We start from the raw sequence: 16,003 nt of genomic DNA on the forward strand, positions 1-16,003 counted from the left end.
GCTGATGCAATTAGATGGAGTGGAGTGTAACCCCAAGGCAAGCCCTCTGGTCAGACGGTGTTGTAACATTTATATGGTTTGCCAGTTAACAAGAAATTCAGCTCAGAAGGACCGACTGCAACAGAGCCTCATGTCTCTGCTCACAGTATAAAAACCTTGTTGAAGGCACTTTACATAGAGCACCACTAATGCCTTATTAAGCAAAAAATCACATTTTAAAATGGTTCACACTGATCTCATTCAAGTTTTCACACATTATATTCTAATGACCCTTTTCACTTGGTGCTCTTGAAACATGTTTGCTATATGAATACTACCATGCATGTTTTTGTTGGTCCTTAAAGACACAAATCCAACACCAGTGCCAAAAAAGCTACCATGTTTCCCTTAGATAGTTGCATTCAAACTATCGACTCCAGGCTCAGTAGTGTCTCATATCAACAATCAAACAGTATATGGGCAATAAACATTATGTACAAGAGAAAACTATCTTATTTTATATAGTAGACATTTATGTAAATCTTATTTTTCTAGAAATGGAAGATAGAGAGGTGTAGTATGGGAAGTAAATAAGATCACAGTTCTGTTTTTTAACTGACGTTGAGGCAGACTGAACCCATCACTGAGCCGTTTCTGATAAGTAGTCTTTGAGTTGTTTTTGTTCTATATGCCATTTCACTCTGAGCAGCTCAGCCGGTGTGGTTTGAAGTAATGGGCACCTTAATAGTTTCTATAAAAGGAGACGATTTACTTTTTCCACGAGGCTTCCTTCATGTGAATGGACCCCACATAAGAGGTTTTTAACATTGATCAACTCAGGGTACTAAATGTTGATCACATGTCGGGTATAAAGTTTAAACAATGCTGTCTCAACACAACAAATCACAAATATATAATGTATATCCCCAAGCTACATTTATGAAGACCAGCTCAGACTCAGAATGAAAGATGTTGAAACTTTCAATTAACTTGCAATGCTCCAGTCTGCAACCTTCTGAAACCTGCCAGTTTACACCAACGAGAGCAGACGAGACAGTGTCTGCTATCTGTCTGTGTTTGGATTTAACAGAGAGCAAAGAGCTGCAGGTCTGGCTGTCAGTTTGACCAAGGGCAGGGCTCTGCTAGACACACACATACAGAGCGGAGAGGCCACAGGGCCAGCATGACGTGTGCACTCACAGAAAATCAGACACCCTTCTGCAGGGTTTCTTAACCGCCATTTAAATAATCAGAAAATAGCACGTCACTGTTTAAAGTCACCATTTTCTACATGAAGTCATTACATTGCTTGACCACCACTGGGAAGGAGGGGCTGTGTTTGAATTGTGGATTAAAACAGCAACTGGAAAATTGGTGTGTTAAACAGGCACAGCCATTCTTCATATAAATTAATGAGGTGATACTCTCTGTTCTTTCTACAACTCTGCCATTTTGACCAGCTGACAGTACATATCTGGCTAGACCAGCTGAAACTTGTGATGACCTTATGATCTAAAATAAGGCTAAGATTCAGGCGATGCCATCAGCCAGATTAAGTCAAACTGAGACTGACCAGTTAGCATTGCTGAAACTTCTCCTTGTCACGTTCATAAATCTTCTATCTTGACACTTTGGTCCAAAGAGGGCCCAAACTTCTTTTAACATTTCTGTAGCACTCATTTTAAAAGACTGCTTGGTTGCTCCAGTAATAACCTTGTCAAGGTAAGTTACCATACAAGTGGCAACAGTAACAAATGTTTTTTATTTATTGGGAGAAGAATTCCAGAAGAGAAGAAATAAAGAGTTTCTATATAGAGATGTATAGATTCATTCAATGCTACCACCTGCTGTAGTTTGTCTATTGATGTGATATGACTGCTTTGACTATTAAAATCACCAAGCTGATGATCATAATTAACTGACATTTTGTTTGACCTCCTCTATTTTAATAAAAACCATTTCCATTTAGGAGTGTTAATTACTTTGTTATGTTTGGCGCTTATAAAGCGCTGTCAGGTGTTTGTTTTTAATGGATAGAGCTCGGATCAAACAAATTGGTGGAGATGTCCTAAAACTGGTGATCATCATCATGAAGCACAGGACTCAAACCATTTCAATCACTGAAATAATGAGGTATAGGTGGATTTAGAGGTCTGGTGGGGCTTTATCTTTACACTAAATACATGTTGGTCCGCTATGAACACATGTAAGCATATTATGCAATATACCATGGTTTTCTAAAACTAACATGTATCTTTAGTCTGTCTACAAAACCCCAGTTATGAGCAAAGTCCACCCTCTTCGCTTTTGCCTGCTCTACTTTTCAGAAAAATGTGTGCTTCAAGAGGCCTTTTTGAGATTTCCCTTTGTGACATCACAAAGGCAGTAACCGGTGCCACTCCCACTGCTAGGTGTTTGTTCTGCCCTCTGAGTCTGCCGTCACTGTATACTATAGGGAATGGAGCAAGAAATTCCAAGCCACCCAAACCCTTCCAGAGAGGGGCGTGGTCTACCACAGCTAATTTGCATTTAAAGCTACAGACACAGAAACAGTCTGTTCTAAGCAGGGCTGATATAGAAGGGTTTATAGGCATGATCAAATACAGGACCAGTCAGGATTTTTTAGCAAGAAACTTCATACACGCGTTTTGCATAGCTCTGAGACTTATTTAAACCTGTTGAAAAGGAGTTCTAATATGAGTTAAGTGAAGTGTTATGATCAACTCTAGCAGCAGAAGCGCCGTCCGAGACTAGTTATGTATATCATAATCATGTTCAAAAGCATTTATTAACTATGGCATCCTATCCATCATAACAAAATAGTCTGATCTTTGGTGACCTCAACGCCTGAGAAATGTCCGTTCCATTTATCGAAGGGAAATATTTTCCTTTTACTTCTTTGGTATGAATTGAATATTGAATTGACATTCCTCCAATGCCACAAGTAGATATTAGAATGACAAATTAGCTTGAAGAGCAGGAGTTCAAATGAATAATTTATCTCTGCAAACACTTCCCACTCAATCCTACTGTATGAGAAAGAATTTTAATTGTCTTAAATTGTGCTGCCTCAAAAAGGCATTGTCTACATAATGAAACTCTGGATCACTGCTCCTTGTGTGAAAATAGTTAATAATTAATACCCTGGTCATGAATGTGAACTTGACTGATAGCTGATGCAAGGCTACTTGGAGAAAATGTTAAATAGGTCATTCAACAGAAGAAAGTAACGACTGAGCTGGTTGTGACCAATGAGATGTTAATCACATTTACATGGCTGGAAAATAACGCTCTGGCTGTGCCAGGAAGGCTGTCTAATGCCCTGGAGGTAATGTAATTCACATGTCACACATTAGGGTTACTACATATGTCGCCTTCAAGTGCAGCCAGCTGTGCAATACTTTTCTATTTGATTAATAACTGTTATCCACTGAATGTTTGATGGATTGCCATGAAATATTAGAAACATTCATGGTTTCCTGAGAAAGATCCTGCATCTCTGACTTTACTGTAGATCAACCATTGATTTTTTTGGCTTTAAAGAAATAATCCATATCTCTATAGTGACTAGACGAAGAAACTTTATCCCATTTGCCTGATGTTTCATTTAGTGCCATCATCAGGTCAATACGTTAATTCATAACAAAATGCCAGTAAAACATGTGACATTCCCACTAGCCTCCACTGTAGTCCTTCTTCAATGCTTGTCTTATGGTTGAATCCAACAAATGTATTTGTGCATGGATAATATACTGTAGCAGCAACTTAAGCAGCTAGAACATCACATCAACTGGAGTGACAGCGACTGTGTACTACTCTATAAGCCGTCGTAGTTCTGGTGGCCTTGGGTCAGAAAACAGTCCTAAAGCTTGTGTTTTGAACTGACAAAGCCTGTTTACTTCAAACTTAACCAAAATAACATCAACATTTTAGCATGCCAACCTTATGATTTACTATAGCTCAAAGCATCACGGCAGCCTCCCAGGACAGCCATAGTGGCAGCAGACTCTAAATCTTGTTTTTTTCCCTTCATGGTGGAACAAAAAAAATTTATGTTTATAAAACAGACTTTTTATACATGATTTGAATAGCATACTGAAGATGAAATTGGGAAACTGACTGACAGATCTCTTTTTAATGCAGCTGTCAGTGCCCACAACCGTTCATTGACTCTATGTAACACCTAAACAGCCCTTGTTTAAAGTATCAAAATCTCTGCTACTAAACTAAAATAAATAGGAACCCAGAAATAATTCAAAAAGCTTTGTGAAATACGGCCAGATAACACAGAGTTGAATCCATCTATTTGGGTACCCAGAGGACTGAGATGTGTGTTTTGTCCTATATCACAGACACTTTGTCTATTTTCCCCAACTTTGTCAATTTGTACCCATCAAGATAGATAGAAGTTTCTGTTTGCCACAGGATTTAAATTTGAAGCGGTTCACACAATCTGGGCAAAGAAAAAACTTAACAGGCTTCTTTGATGGTTGTTCCTGTCTATTCCTGGAGTCCTCAGGGATCCAAATCATTGGTCCTTTTATCTTAGACATGTTGGTAGAAAAATGGACAAAAACAATGTTTGCATACATATTCATACAGTGATTGTGTGTGTGATATCTCCTCTGAACTTGTGAAAGCAGAGGTCATGTCTGCTTTGCTAACCTTGTTCTTAGTGACCCTCTCGTAACAAGTCAACATGGTAACATTAAGCTCAGCAGCTTCAATTAAACCTGGTGAAGCCTTGTAAGTTGAACCTTGTGGAAACCCTAACATTTTCCCCTTTTTTGCTCAAACTTAACTAATGAGCTTTATTTTTAGAAACAGCCGTAGCACCATTTCATCTGCTTTTTTTCCAGTGTTTTAAGTTTTTTGCACCATTTGCAACCTTGAGAAAAACTCTACTGTGATAGGAGATTGGAAGTGGAAATGTCAGTAAATTTCTTCCAACTTTAGCTCTTGATGCAAGATATTTTGTCCTAAAAACAATACATTTGAAGTCTTTGTACAAACATCTGCATTAGGCATAAATGTAGCCCTGCAATGTACAGCTTCTCTCAAGCTCAGGATGGGTTTCAACCAAAAATATTTCTGAATTAAATTCAGTGTTAACAGCTCACATTGTATGCCCCTTGAGCTGACAAACCAAAATTCTGGTATTGATTTAACATGACTTACCTGCAAAGTTTAGACGTCGGATGTGTTTTAGCAGATGAGTGCCGTTTATTGGATCCATTTTGGCACAGAGGCCAACCTTTCCCGGGCAGAGCTCCTGGTGCATATTGTGCAGTGCATGAGCCATGGCATAGACTGCATCGATAACAAACTGCACCTTTCCTTCCTGCTCGTAGTTCGAGTCCTTTCCTATCCGCTCCTGATCTGTAAGAATCAGATGGATGTGAATTAGAAACACAACTTGTAGAATTATACCCTATTGGTGTGGGTTTTCTTAGTGGTTCCATGCATTGAAATCACCCTATGAGCTTATTGTTCGCAGTGTCAAATACGAGGCTGAGTCAGACATTTGTATCAGTGTAGTTAAATAATTGTGAGAATAAACAGACAGGATTTCACAAGTGTATTTCAAATACTGGTCAGACGGAAGATCTGTAATTCTATCAGCCACATCATGCAATCAAGAAAAAAATTATTCACTTACAACTCAAGTGGTTCCCACAAATTTGTTATGTACTTGTGCGTGTGCCCCTCACCCTTGAATGAAGTAGACTGATGATGAAGCAGCAGATTTGGTGCTTGTTCCAGACAACTAATATACATAATAGTACCAAGGCAAGATTTGGAAAAGTTCCATCTTCAAACTCAATTATAGTAAAGCTTGAAGATACCACTTGAGTTTGCCAACAGCCACTAGAACTAATCTTTTCAACACTTCTCAACTCAAGTCTCACAATCTTTGGCGAACAGCTCAGGTTTGATGGGATGATTCCCTGCAAACTGCTTGCAATGAGCTGAACCTTGTAAATGGATGGAGTGGTGTCAGTACAAAAGGCATAGAGGGAAATGCATTGCTCCTCAGTGAGTCTTCTGTTCTCTCCACACTGAAGGGGTCTTGCTTCTTGCAATTAGCTAGAAGGTAAATATCTGGAATCGCTGCAGAGGAGCAAATCAATTCCAATATCTGGAGTGGAAGGTTTTCTCCTCCGGGAAATCTCATCAGTTTAAAACAAAAACTCTTTCTTGTCTCTCTAACAGGGATGCATGGATTTCATGCTGACTGATTTTGCACACACACACACACACACACACACACACACACACACACACACACACGCTTTAGTTCCTACATGTCTATGCCAGTCACTATTACCTATATGTCTCATGCCGATTTCCATTAGCAGCTTTTAAAAAACAGATACACTTTACAATGTGGTCCAATCTGGAATTCCTGAACTACTTGACTGAGTGTCCAACTGTGAATTAAGTCTTTACTGCCTGGATGTATTAAGAATTCAATCGAGTGAGGAACCGGAGAAGCAGGAAATGGAGACATCCATTCACAGGACCGGGATAATCCGCTCACAGAGCTCAATGTAATAACCAGTGATAGGAGTTTATTAATCCTGGCCCAGGTTGTTCCAAAGCTTTTTGTGATTGTTAATTGCTATGAGGAGGTGGAGTCTGAGTCTGAGATACAACATGTCAATCCTAACGTCTCCTTTCTTCTGCTGTATGTGGATAAGAGATTATAAAAAGAAGGTGTGTTGAATTTAGATTAACAATAGACTAATTACCAAGGAGGAGCTAATGATAGAGCAGCATACGTTTATATACCTGCCAAATAGACCTCAGTTAAGCTTTGCAAGTTAATAAGCACACAGAAGGGGGTCTGCTGGGGACATGTCACTGTACTGTTTGGTGCAGACTGCATGGAGCTTTGCACAGATGTGTAAGTAGCCAGCATATCGAGCAAACATGTGGTTAAAACATTATTTTTTGTTATAAAGAAGTATAATGCGTTTGTTCTGAACTAACATCCATGAGCCAAGTTAAGAAATGAACTTGATAAATCTGAAAGAGAATAAAATAAAAATCCATGACTAATTAAACCAACTATTGAGGCAGGAGTATAAGCATTTTTAAAAACAAAGATGTCTTTATCAGGACATACAGACCTAATGTCAGAAATAAAAGGATGTATGGGTTTTTTAAGGTTTAATGTTTCCAATCAAAATGTGGCTGATTAAGGATTTCATTCTTCAGAGCTAATTCATCGTGTCTGACAAGAAAGGATTTAGAAACATGACTTAAGGTTGGAGAATTTAACTAGTAAAAGCCCAAGAACACACTATCACCAGTTTACCTTTGATGCTGGCAACAATATAACGTACATCATGGTAAATGTTAAATAGACTATATAGCACTTTTCTAGTCTTCTGACTACTCAAAGCACTTTCACACAACTAATGTCACACCTACCCATTCACACACTGATGGCAGAGGTTGCTATGTAAAGTGACCATCAGAAGTAACGGATCCCATTCATACACATTCATACGCTGCAGACGAAGCAGCGGGAGCAACTTGAGGTTAAGTACACGGTATCGGACATGTTGCTGAAGGAGCTGGGGATCAAACCCCTCAACCTTCCGTTTGAGGGACGACGACTCTCCCAACTGAGCCACAACTGCCCCGCCCCGATCATTTTGCAGACATACTTCATTCATATGTTTATTGTCATTGCAACAGTGGTTTCTACCTCAACAGCACACATGTAGCAAAAGTAGTTCATCACAGACCAGCAGCAGAATACAAAAACAACTTAGGACGAGTTATCTGAATAAAATTAGATTTTTGTCTTTCTTTGCATTAAGACAAGAGTTATGTTGAACAACATTTTCCTTCTCATTTTTTTTTTTTATGCTGGCACCTATTATGAATATGTGACTTCATTCTCCACATTAGACATTATCTGTTCATTTCATCAAATCTGCTATCTTAATGTTTGAAGCCTTACCTTCCATAGAAAACAGATTCAAAGCTTTGCTGGATTCAAATGTATGTTGTGAGGAAACACTGTTACACCGATAAAGTGCCCAAATCTAAACAAGAAACTTGATACTAAAAAATCTATTATTAAAACATGTTTGGTCCTGTTGTCATGTAGTTCTCCTTACTGATAATCATGTGTTTTCTGATGTATAGTGATTTCATTCTCTCTCATGATACAGTACATTGAGTGATATAATGATTCATGCTTTCCTGCTTAGAACTTGTAAATTTACTTGCATGTAAAGCAGCCCTAAGTGAGTCATGGATATAATCCTGTTTCTGGCACTGGAGGACAAAACGTGTACACATATGTTGAATGTCAAATTAATCAACACTCAGCACTTGTTCCCTAAAAACCCATCTGAACTGCTTCTTCTCCACTTCTGTTATTGTGGTGGACATGTGGATACTGGTGATACATAACCAAACATTTCATGACAGAGCAGACATTTATCATGCAACATCTGTCCTCTTCAGGTTCAAGCAATCTTCGACAGCCACTTCAATCTTAAAGAGAGCTAGCCCCGAATCAGCAAAGGTCTCCTTCTGTTAGCCATCTTTCATTTTCTATATCTCCAGCTCATCGCTGCATACCACAGGCGATTTAATGTCCCTGATTATCTCATGAGCTTTTGAAACGCATGAATTATTGTTGGAGGTTACGGCTCAATAATTAAGGGCCACAGGGCTTTGATTGGACAGAGATTGTCACAGTTTGGACAGCATGCTTATGCTAGGGGGAATCCTGCGAGCCAGAATGGGTGTGAGGCTGATATTTCTGTTGCAGGCTTGGCAGGCCACCCACACTAACTTTGTATTGTCTCTTCTCTGCAAGACCATTTCCCTCTCTCCCCTCACTTTCTCTCTCTCTCCCTCCTCATTGGCATTTTGGCGCTCTCACACACATTTCCAGGCTGGCGTTTTGCTTTCAGAGAAATCCATTCAGATTAAACAAAGCAGAAGCAAAGAGTGGGTGTCTTCCACTCTGAGGCGTCACACAAGACATTTTGTGACAGTGTGTGTGGGCTCAGACCTTTGACCATTTTTTTCAGATTGAGACTGGCCACAGGCCATTCAGTCTTTTCTTGCCAAGGCAGCTCTGCAGCCTCCTAAATTAATCTGACATGGGCGCTATATGGGCTACTCCTCCACTGCGTGACTTAGGTCATCTACAAATATGACATTTAACTCTTGAAATATCTGCATTTGCAGCTGAAGCCTCTATTTGTGTCTTTTCAGGGCTGGAACTAACATATCTCTAAATTATTGATTAATCTCTGAAATACAGTATATTTGTGATTTTAAAGGAATCATCTTGCACACAATATGACTCATTTAAATAACTTAATACCAAAGTGCCCACCAAAAATTCCTAGATCCCAAGATGATGTGTCCTGAGATGTATTGCTTTGCATTTTTTCTTTTTTCAGTTTTTGTACACTACACAATTCCCTTGACACTTCACTTGAACACCTCAGAACACCCTGAGGTTGAGATATACTTGCTTGTAACCACACATATGCCTACGCATGATGACTGTAATGTATTTCCCTGCATCTGTTTGGTGCGTCATCTGTGCATGTCTTCAAAGATTAATGTGACACTGACACGAGATGCATTATGCACATGACAGGTAGGGGGCATTGTAGAGGCACAGGGGATGTGACAGAGTCAGCAGCAGGGACGACAATGGCATAACGTTTTTGAAGACTAACTGTTAAACTCCGTCTGTAATGATCCACATCTAAACGACAGCTCATTGTCACGGCACAGAGAAACAATGTCAGAATAGCTAAGACGTGGAAACCTGGAAAACGCAATTGAAACAAGATCGACGTTTCGGTTCAACAGATGACCCTGTAAACTGGTGACTTTAGTTTTTCTTTAAATACATATCTATACTTTGACATTATACATATTAACTAAAGAAGAAGGATTATAGCTGTCTTCAGTTTTTAACAGCTGCTGTAGCTACAACAGATGCATCCAGCTGAAATTCACCAGTTTGACAATACCAGGACCATTACATCACATAGGAAATGTTTGAGAAAAGAGTGCAGTCTGTCCACTGGTCATCAGTCGCTTGAGCTGATCTGATCTGACTTTTGATTGCTGATGTTATTATTATGTTATGATACACACTTAACATAATTCCCTCACATTAGGTAGCGGTTACAGAGCTCCTTGGTGTGCCCTCGAGAGATATCCACCAGTAACATGCGTTATGTTTAGTCAGGTGTATACAGTAAGTCACTGCGTTGTATGCGAACACAAGATGAAACAGCAAGTGATGCAAATCTCCAGCCTAAGAGTCTCCTGCTTAGTAGTTAACACCAATTTAGTAACTTTAGTACAGTTTTCCATTTTGATGTTAATCCTTGAAATCTCTCTTGTTGCTGACACTGTCATCATCAGACACAATTTGTCTTTATTAGAAAATATACAATCAATGAACATGAACACATTTTAACCACATCAAAGTGAACCCATTGGTTTTACAGGTTCTGTCTTTGTGTTGTCTTCAGCCTCATATTTTTGGAGGTTGATATTCAAGAGTTTTGCTAGTTAAAGTTATCTACAATTAATGCTAGCCTCTCTCCTGTGGACGGTAAAATAATCCAAAAAAGTGATTGTACTGGAAAATATTGTTCGATTAGTCTGAGTTTGTTTGCCTGAAGCCACTGAAGAATGGCCTTCCCCGAAACGTCTGAAGCAATAAATACAAAGATTTTGGTGTGCTGTCCTGAAATACTGAGATTAATGAATTTTTTGGTTGAGGATTCAGCACCCATAGAAGTAACCGAGTGTGAGTGTGTATATTGGATTTACTTTGAAGTCTTGTTACATTCAAAGTGGAATATTAAACTGGTTATAAGTGCAACTTAACATGTTAAATTATCTACCATTTGGTTTTGTATTCTTATCTTTTTCCTGTTTTAATAATTCTATTTATATCTGGTAGAAAACTGTCTGGTTCAGTTTTCACCTGAACGGGCAATTCACAGAGAAAAGGCATTTAAATCTGAATCACAATGGTCAGGAAAATCACATAGCTATTTTCCTCTATTTTCCTCACTCACTCCTTTTCTGGGTGGTACAGTATTTATTTTATCATTCAAAAGAAAGTCCCCCATGTTACAAACTGGCAAGGAACCTCGAACACAATGCATGCTGGGAAATGCACTAGCCCCCCGCTACCCTGAACAGGATAAGCGGTTTAAAAAATTGATGCTTGGATGGAAAAGCAAAGCACATGCTTTCTTTATCTGCATTGCTGTGTTTCCTGATGCCCCCCCCCCCCCCCCCCACATCATTATTACACAGGAGAAATAAGGAAGAAATGAGAAGGCTCCCTGCTCTTATTTGCTTTTGCTTTCCACGTTAATCAATATCAGTTTTTACTTTTCCTTCCTTCACAGATAAAAGACAAGTCCTGCTCTTTTCTCCAGTCACGGCTCCCTTATCCTTTGATCACGCCCAGGAGTCTCTCCCTCTCAGGACAGTGATAATTCTGTAGATTGCCCCGTGTGTCGCTCTCACATCTGCTCAGAGACCACGCAGCTCTCCACCAGAGGATACGCACCACGAGTGTCACATTTTAACCTCAAACAGACGCTGCAAGACTATTTCCTCCTGTGAAGCAGGGCTGATAGTGAAGTTCAACACTAAAATGTCTCTCATGAAAAAGGGAAGCTACAGCATTCACACCCATAGAGAATGAGCCTTTGACATGTGATATGGAGTTTTCTGCATTAAAGGGTTGAGTACATTTTGTAATGAACACAAGTTTCATTTACTTTAACATTAACTACTTCAGGTATCTTACACTATTCTTATCACTTCAGGTAATTATATGGTTGAATGCTCACAATTTTTTAGGTGCTGTGGGTCTCAAATTCAATTTAATACTGCCGGAAACTTTTTCTTTTACACATTTCTATGCTGTGTGATTCATTTTTTATCTTTGATGTTGTCATTTTAAATCTTCATTACATTTTTAAAACCAATCAATCTCGTGAACAGACACATCTCCAAGCGGCCTATCTGTGTCTTCATGAACTGAGGGTACTTTACTTTTCTTATTTTTATTTAAAGGTGCACTATGTAGATTTGGTGGTGAAATTTGAAAGTTGTAGAAGTGAAAAAATTCTCTGCTATATTTTCTGAACTGAATACACAAACTTTATCCAAAGGAAAAAATGGGTCCCTGGAACACTGTTTGGAGCTAAAAAGCTACCAGGAGAGTCAAAGGTTTCACTGATGACTCCACCATAACTTCTCGCGTATCATTTTATCTTCAAACAGTGTTCCAGGGACCAAAGGTTCCTCTGAGGACAGTTTGTGTTAAGATTTCTGAACATATACCACATAATTTGTACACTTCTCCAACTTTCACATTTCTCTACCAAAACGCCATAGTGCACCTTTAAACTCTCAAAAAGACAAATAACAAACATAGCTAGCTATGCCTTATACTAATGTGTAATGCTTTCATTCTGAAGACCTGTTGACCTGTTGTGATGTGTTAAGACATGTTGTGCCAAACACCATGGCTGTTATACAAAAGTCATGGTCATGGTGTGTTATTGGCTGACATGTTCATTCATGGCAAAAAAGCAGTCCTGATAATGTCAAAGAGGCATTATCTGAGTATACACCTAGACATTACATATTTTAGATGCACAAAATCTAATTTAACCTCATGTGATGTAATTCACATGTGTTGGGTCTGAAGACTACAAGCCCTGTTTTGACGGCATATAGCGTGCTGTGAAAAAGCGTGTGGGACAAAGTGATTTGGGTCGTGTTCATCTACATTTTGCTAGTGACGTGGCACACAGTATGGAAGCAAAGAGGTCCCTGGATTAAGTCCCTCGATTATAAGGCTTGGTAATATTATCTAATGCGTGCGTAATGGACACTGGATTGTCTGTATATATATTAAAAAACAAGGAAACATGGACAATTGTACTAATAGCAAAATAAAATATATTAATGCATTAAGTGACAAACAGGAACTTTGAATACGTTTAGCCATCACTTAAACCCACAAAGCCCTGAATTATTTGTGAAACTAACATTCAAGGAGGTCATCATAAGCACTGAACTGTTTCCTTGCCCAAAAAATAATAAAAATTCAACCGCCAGACCTGTCCGTTGGTAATTCCAATGTCCATGTAGAGAATAGGATGTTACAGTTTTCCTACAAATGAAGAAGAGGACGCGGTCACGTATCACAAACCTTTCAATTTTCTATCTTGGCCAAGAAGGGAGTCATATCAGGATTACTGACCAGACATGGGAATGTAAACAATAAGAAGAAAATAGACACGATTCCCAGTCTTACTCATTCATACCAAAGATGGGGTTTGAATCTTAGAATAATCTACATGATGACCTTCAAATGCATTCCTGATGTTTCTGTGTATTAAGCTGAACTTGAGGTTTTTCACTTCTGTTTTTTATCTTCATCTTATGAACTTCTTTAAAAATGTGAAAGGATTCCAGTAACCTTCAGTATGATGACTCCAGGGATAGAAGCATAACATATCTTCAGATTTAAGACCAAAAGCATGTGTGTGCAGCAGTACGAATAAACACACACCCAGACACACAAACAGACACACACACACTGCGCCAAATTTAAACCCCTTGCATACACACTGTTCCAAATTTTACCCCTCACTTGTTTTGAAATGGTAAACATGTTATCCAGGGTGCTGATCAGACGGCAAACTCCTGAACCCTCACTGCAGCTCCCCAAGGAGATCGACCGTTTTCATGCGGGCAGGTAGCCAGGGGTCACTTCTACCAATCCTCACACTAACTCATCTTTTGGTATCGTACTTTATCCACCTGAGTGTTACACTAAACATAACCCTCTGTGCTCTCTCTCTTGTGCTTAAGTTTTGGGATTAACTGCTTGTGAAGTCAGTGCCAGCTGTTGGTTTTACGGCCCACCTCTTGAGTAAAAGTAGCAGTTTCTCTCAAGTGCATTTAGCGAGTCTGAACTGTTTAAGCCGTACTGTGTGTTAGATGTTTATTGTTCTGCCAAGACTTGACTTTTTCAAAGCTGGATTCTATTAATAAATGGGAGATCAGATTCTCCTGGTTTCTGAGTGTGTACTCTGGCACCCCTCTTATCTATCATTGGACGTCATTATAGAAGTCATTACATTAAATAAATGAGGCTCAACAATCAGATACTGAAGAAACATGAGGTTTTATTATCACATAAGTAATAACTTACCATGTATATTTGCCATATAACCAACACTGCAATAAAGAAGTCCTGCCTACTGAGTTATAACTGATCCTATAAATCCAGAGATATTACATGGATAACTACTACTGATGGTAAAAACCATATGGAACAATCATTTAACCAGCTAACTTTGAGCCTTTGATCTACACATCTGGTAACTTACCGATTGTATTCAGCTTACTGGAGCAGGCAGCACTGTGAGTTAATGTTCACCAAGTTTCCAGTACTAATGGGAACATCAAAAACAACTACGGTTTCATTTAAATTCCCTCACTCCACCTTTATGAAGGTTGAACTCGTTTTTTGAAGGTAAAACTGTTAAGAGATGATTTTGGAATCTGTACACTGGGTTGCTGTTAAATAACCACTTTACATTGAAGATATACATGTTAGTATAAATGGTGTAATGAATTGAACTTCAATGCACAGAAGAAGAAAATAAAATCAGTCTCAGTCCTTTGTTTTGAAGCCCTTTCTCTACTTCTTTAATTTTTCCCTTTGTTTGGGCTAGTATGATGCTGTATGCCTTTATTTGATTGGACAACTGAAGAGAGACGTGAAATGTTGTGAGAAGAGAGAGGGAGATGACATGCAGCAAAGAGCTGAGGTCGGATTTGAACCCACGGTCGCTGCAATGAGGACTAAGCGTCTGTACACTGGGCGCGTTTCATAACTGCTAGGCAATCAGTGCCCCATGATGCTTTATGTCTGGTAAACCACTGTCTTCTGCATGTTTGAAACATATTGTCGGTATACTGTCACAAAACCTTCCATTTTCAAAGTGTAAATCAGAATTATGCAAATGGTGAATATACACATCTGGCTCCAGGGCAGGATGATGGCTCAGCGGTCTGTCCGCGCAAAGGAAGAACATTTTCACCTTGATTCCCTGGACTTTGTTTGGTTTTGGCCTAAAGAGACACATTTCAGACTGACTAGAGGCTCACAATTGGACTCAAGTATTTTTTAAGACTTTGTGACGTGTGATGATGTGCTGCTTTATGTAGTATAATGTAATACATATTATCTTCTGTTGTTTCACATTACAATGTTATCTCCCTGTTCAGTAAGTTATCTTTAAACTTTCAAATGAAGTTTGCCTTCACTTCATATTTGCGTTTGCATAATGTAGGGCTACTTGTCTTCTAACTTGTAATATACCCCAAGGCAGGATACTGGCATATTTGAAAAATAAATAGAATCTGAAACTGAGTTCTTGTTTCTGAATGTAAATTCCTGCAGTACTTGATAATATCAGTTTTTGCATCAGAATACATTGGACCAGACGAGGCTTGTAGTCGGAGCTCAGTCCTCAGTTGGCCTCATTATTTGAGAACAAACACAGTGACTGTGGATAAAGAGTCTGGTACCTTACGGTGGGAAAAGGGAACAAAACCAGGGCCCATGATTCCGACAGACACTGATGAATTAGTCCAGTTACTAAGCTGAAAATTCAGTTGTAAAAGCCATCTGTGTCTGGGTGAAGTTAAAAGGTTCTGGACCCAAATTAAACACTTGATAATACTTCGGATTGAACTCCTCTCTGCTGTATTCTTCCACTATCAAATAGACTTGTGTTGACTAATGTAAAGGTTATTCTCAGAGGTAAAGTTGCTGATCTACAGTAGGTAAGATACTTTTTTAACCAGGAGCTAAACCCACTTTATTGTCTGTTAGCTGTCTCGAAAAATGACAAGAAAGGGTTGAGCATAAACATCGTATTTTTCTGCAAAAGCCTCAAATCTTAGT

The 16,003-nt window shown here is 39.0% G+C and overlaps 1 protein-coding gene and 1 long non-coding RNA gene across 2 annotated transcripts in view; one reads left to right on the forward strand and one right to left on the reverse strand.

The window, feature by feature from the left end:
* The window catches only part of LOC132978268 (uncharacterized), a 95,963-nt gene extending 83,523 nt beyond the window's left edge, over positions 1-12,440 (forward strand). The window contains exon 4 of the long non-coding RNA XR_009673883.1: positions 11,409-12,440. This is a non-coding gene — a long non-coding RNA (uncharacterized LOC132978268). The remainder of the gene's footprint in view (positions 1-11,408) is intronic.
* The window catches only part of LOC132978266 (metabotropic glutamate receptor 4-like), a 188,734-nt gene that overhangs the window by 23,653 nt on the left and 149,078 nt on the right, over positions 1-16,003 (reverse strand). The window contains exon 7 of the mRNA XM_061043419.1: positions 5,158-5,358. Within this exon, the coding sequence (XP_060899402.1) occupies positions 5,158-5,358 (201 nt within the window). The remainder of the gene's footprint in view (positions 1-5,157; positions 5,359-16,003) is intronic.

This window comes from Labrus mixtus, chromosome 7, assembly GCF_963584025.1.
Source record: "Labrus mixtus chromosome 7, fLabMix1.1, whole genome shotgun sequence".
NCBI lineage: Eukaryota > Metazoa > Chordata > Actinopteri > Labriformes > Labridae > Labrus > Labrus mixtus.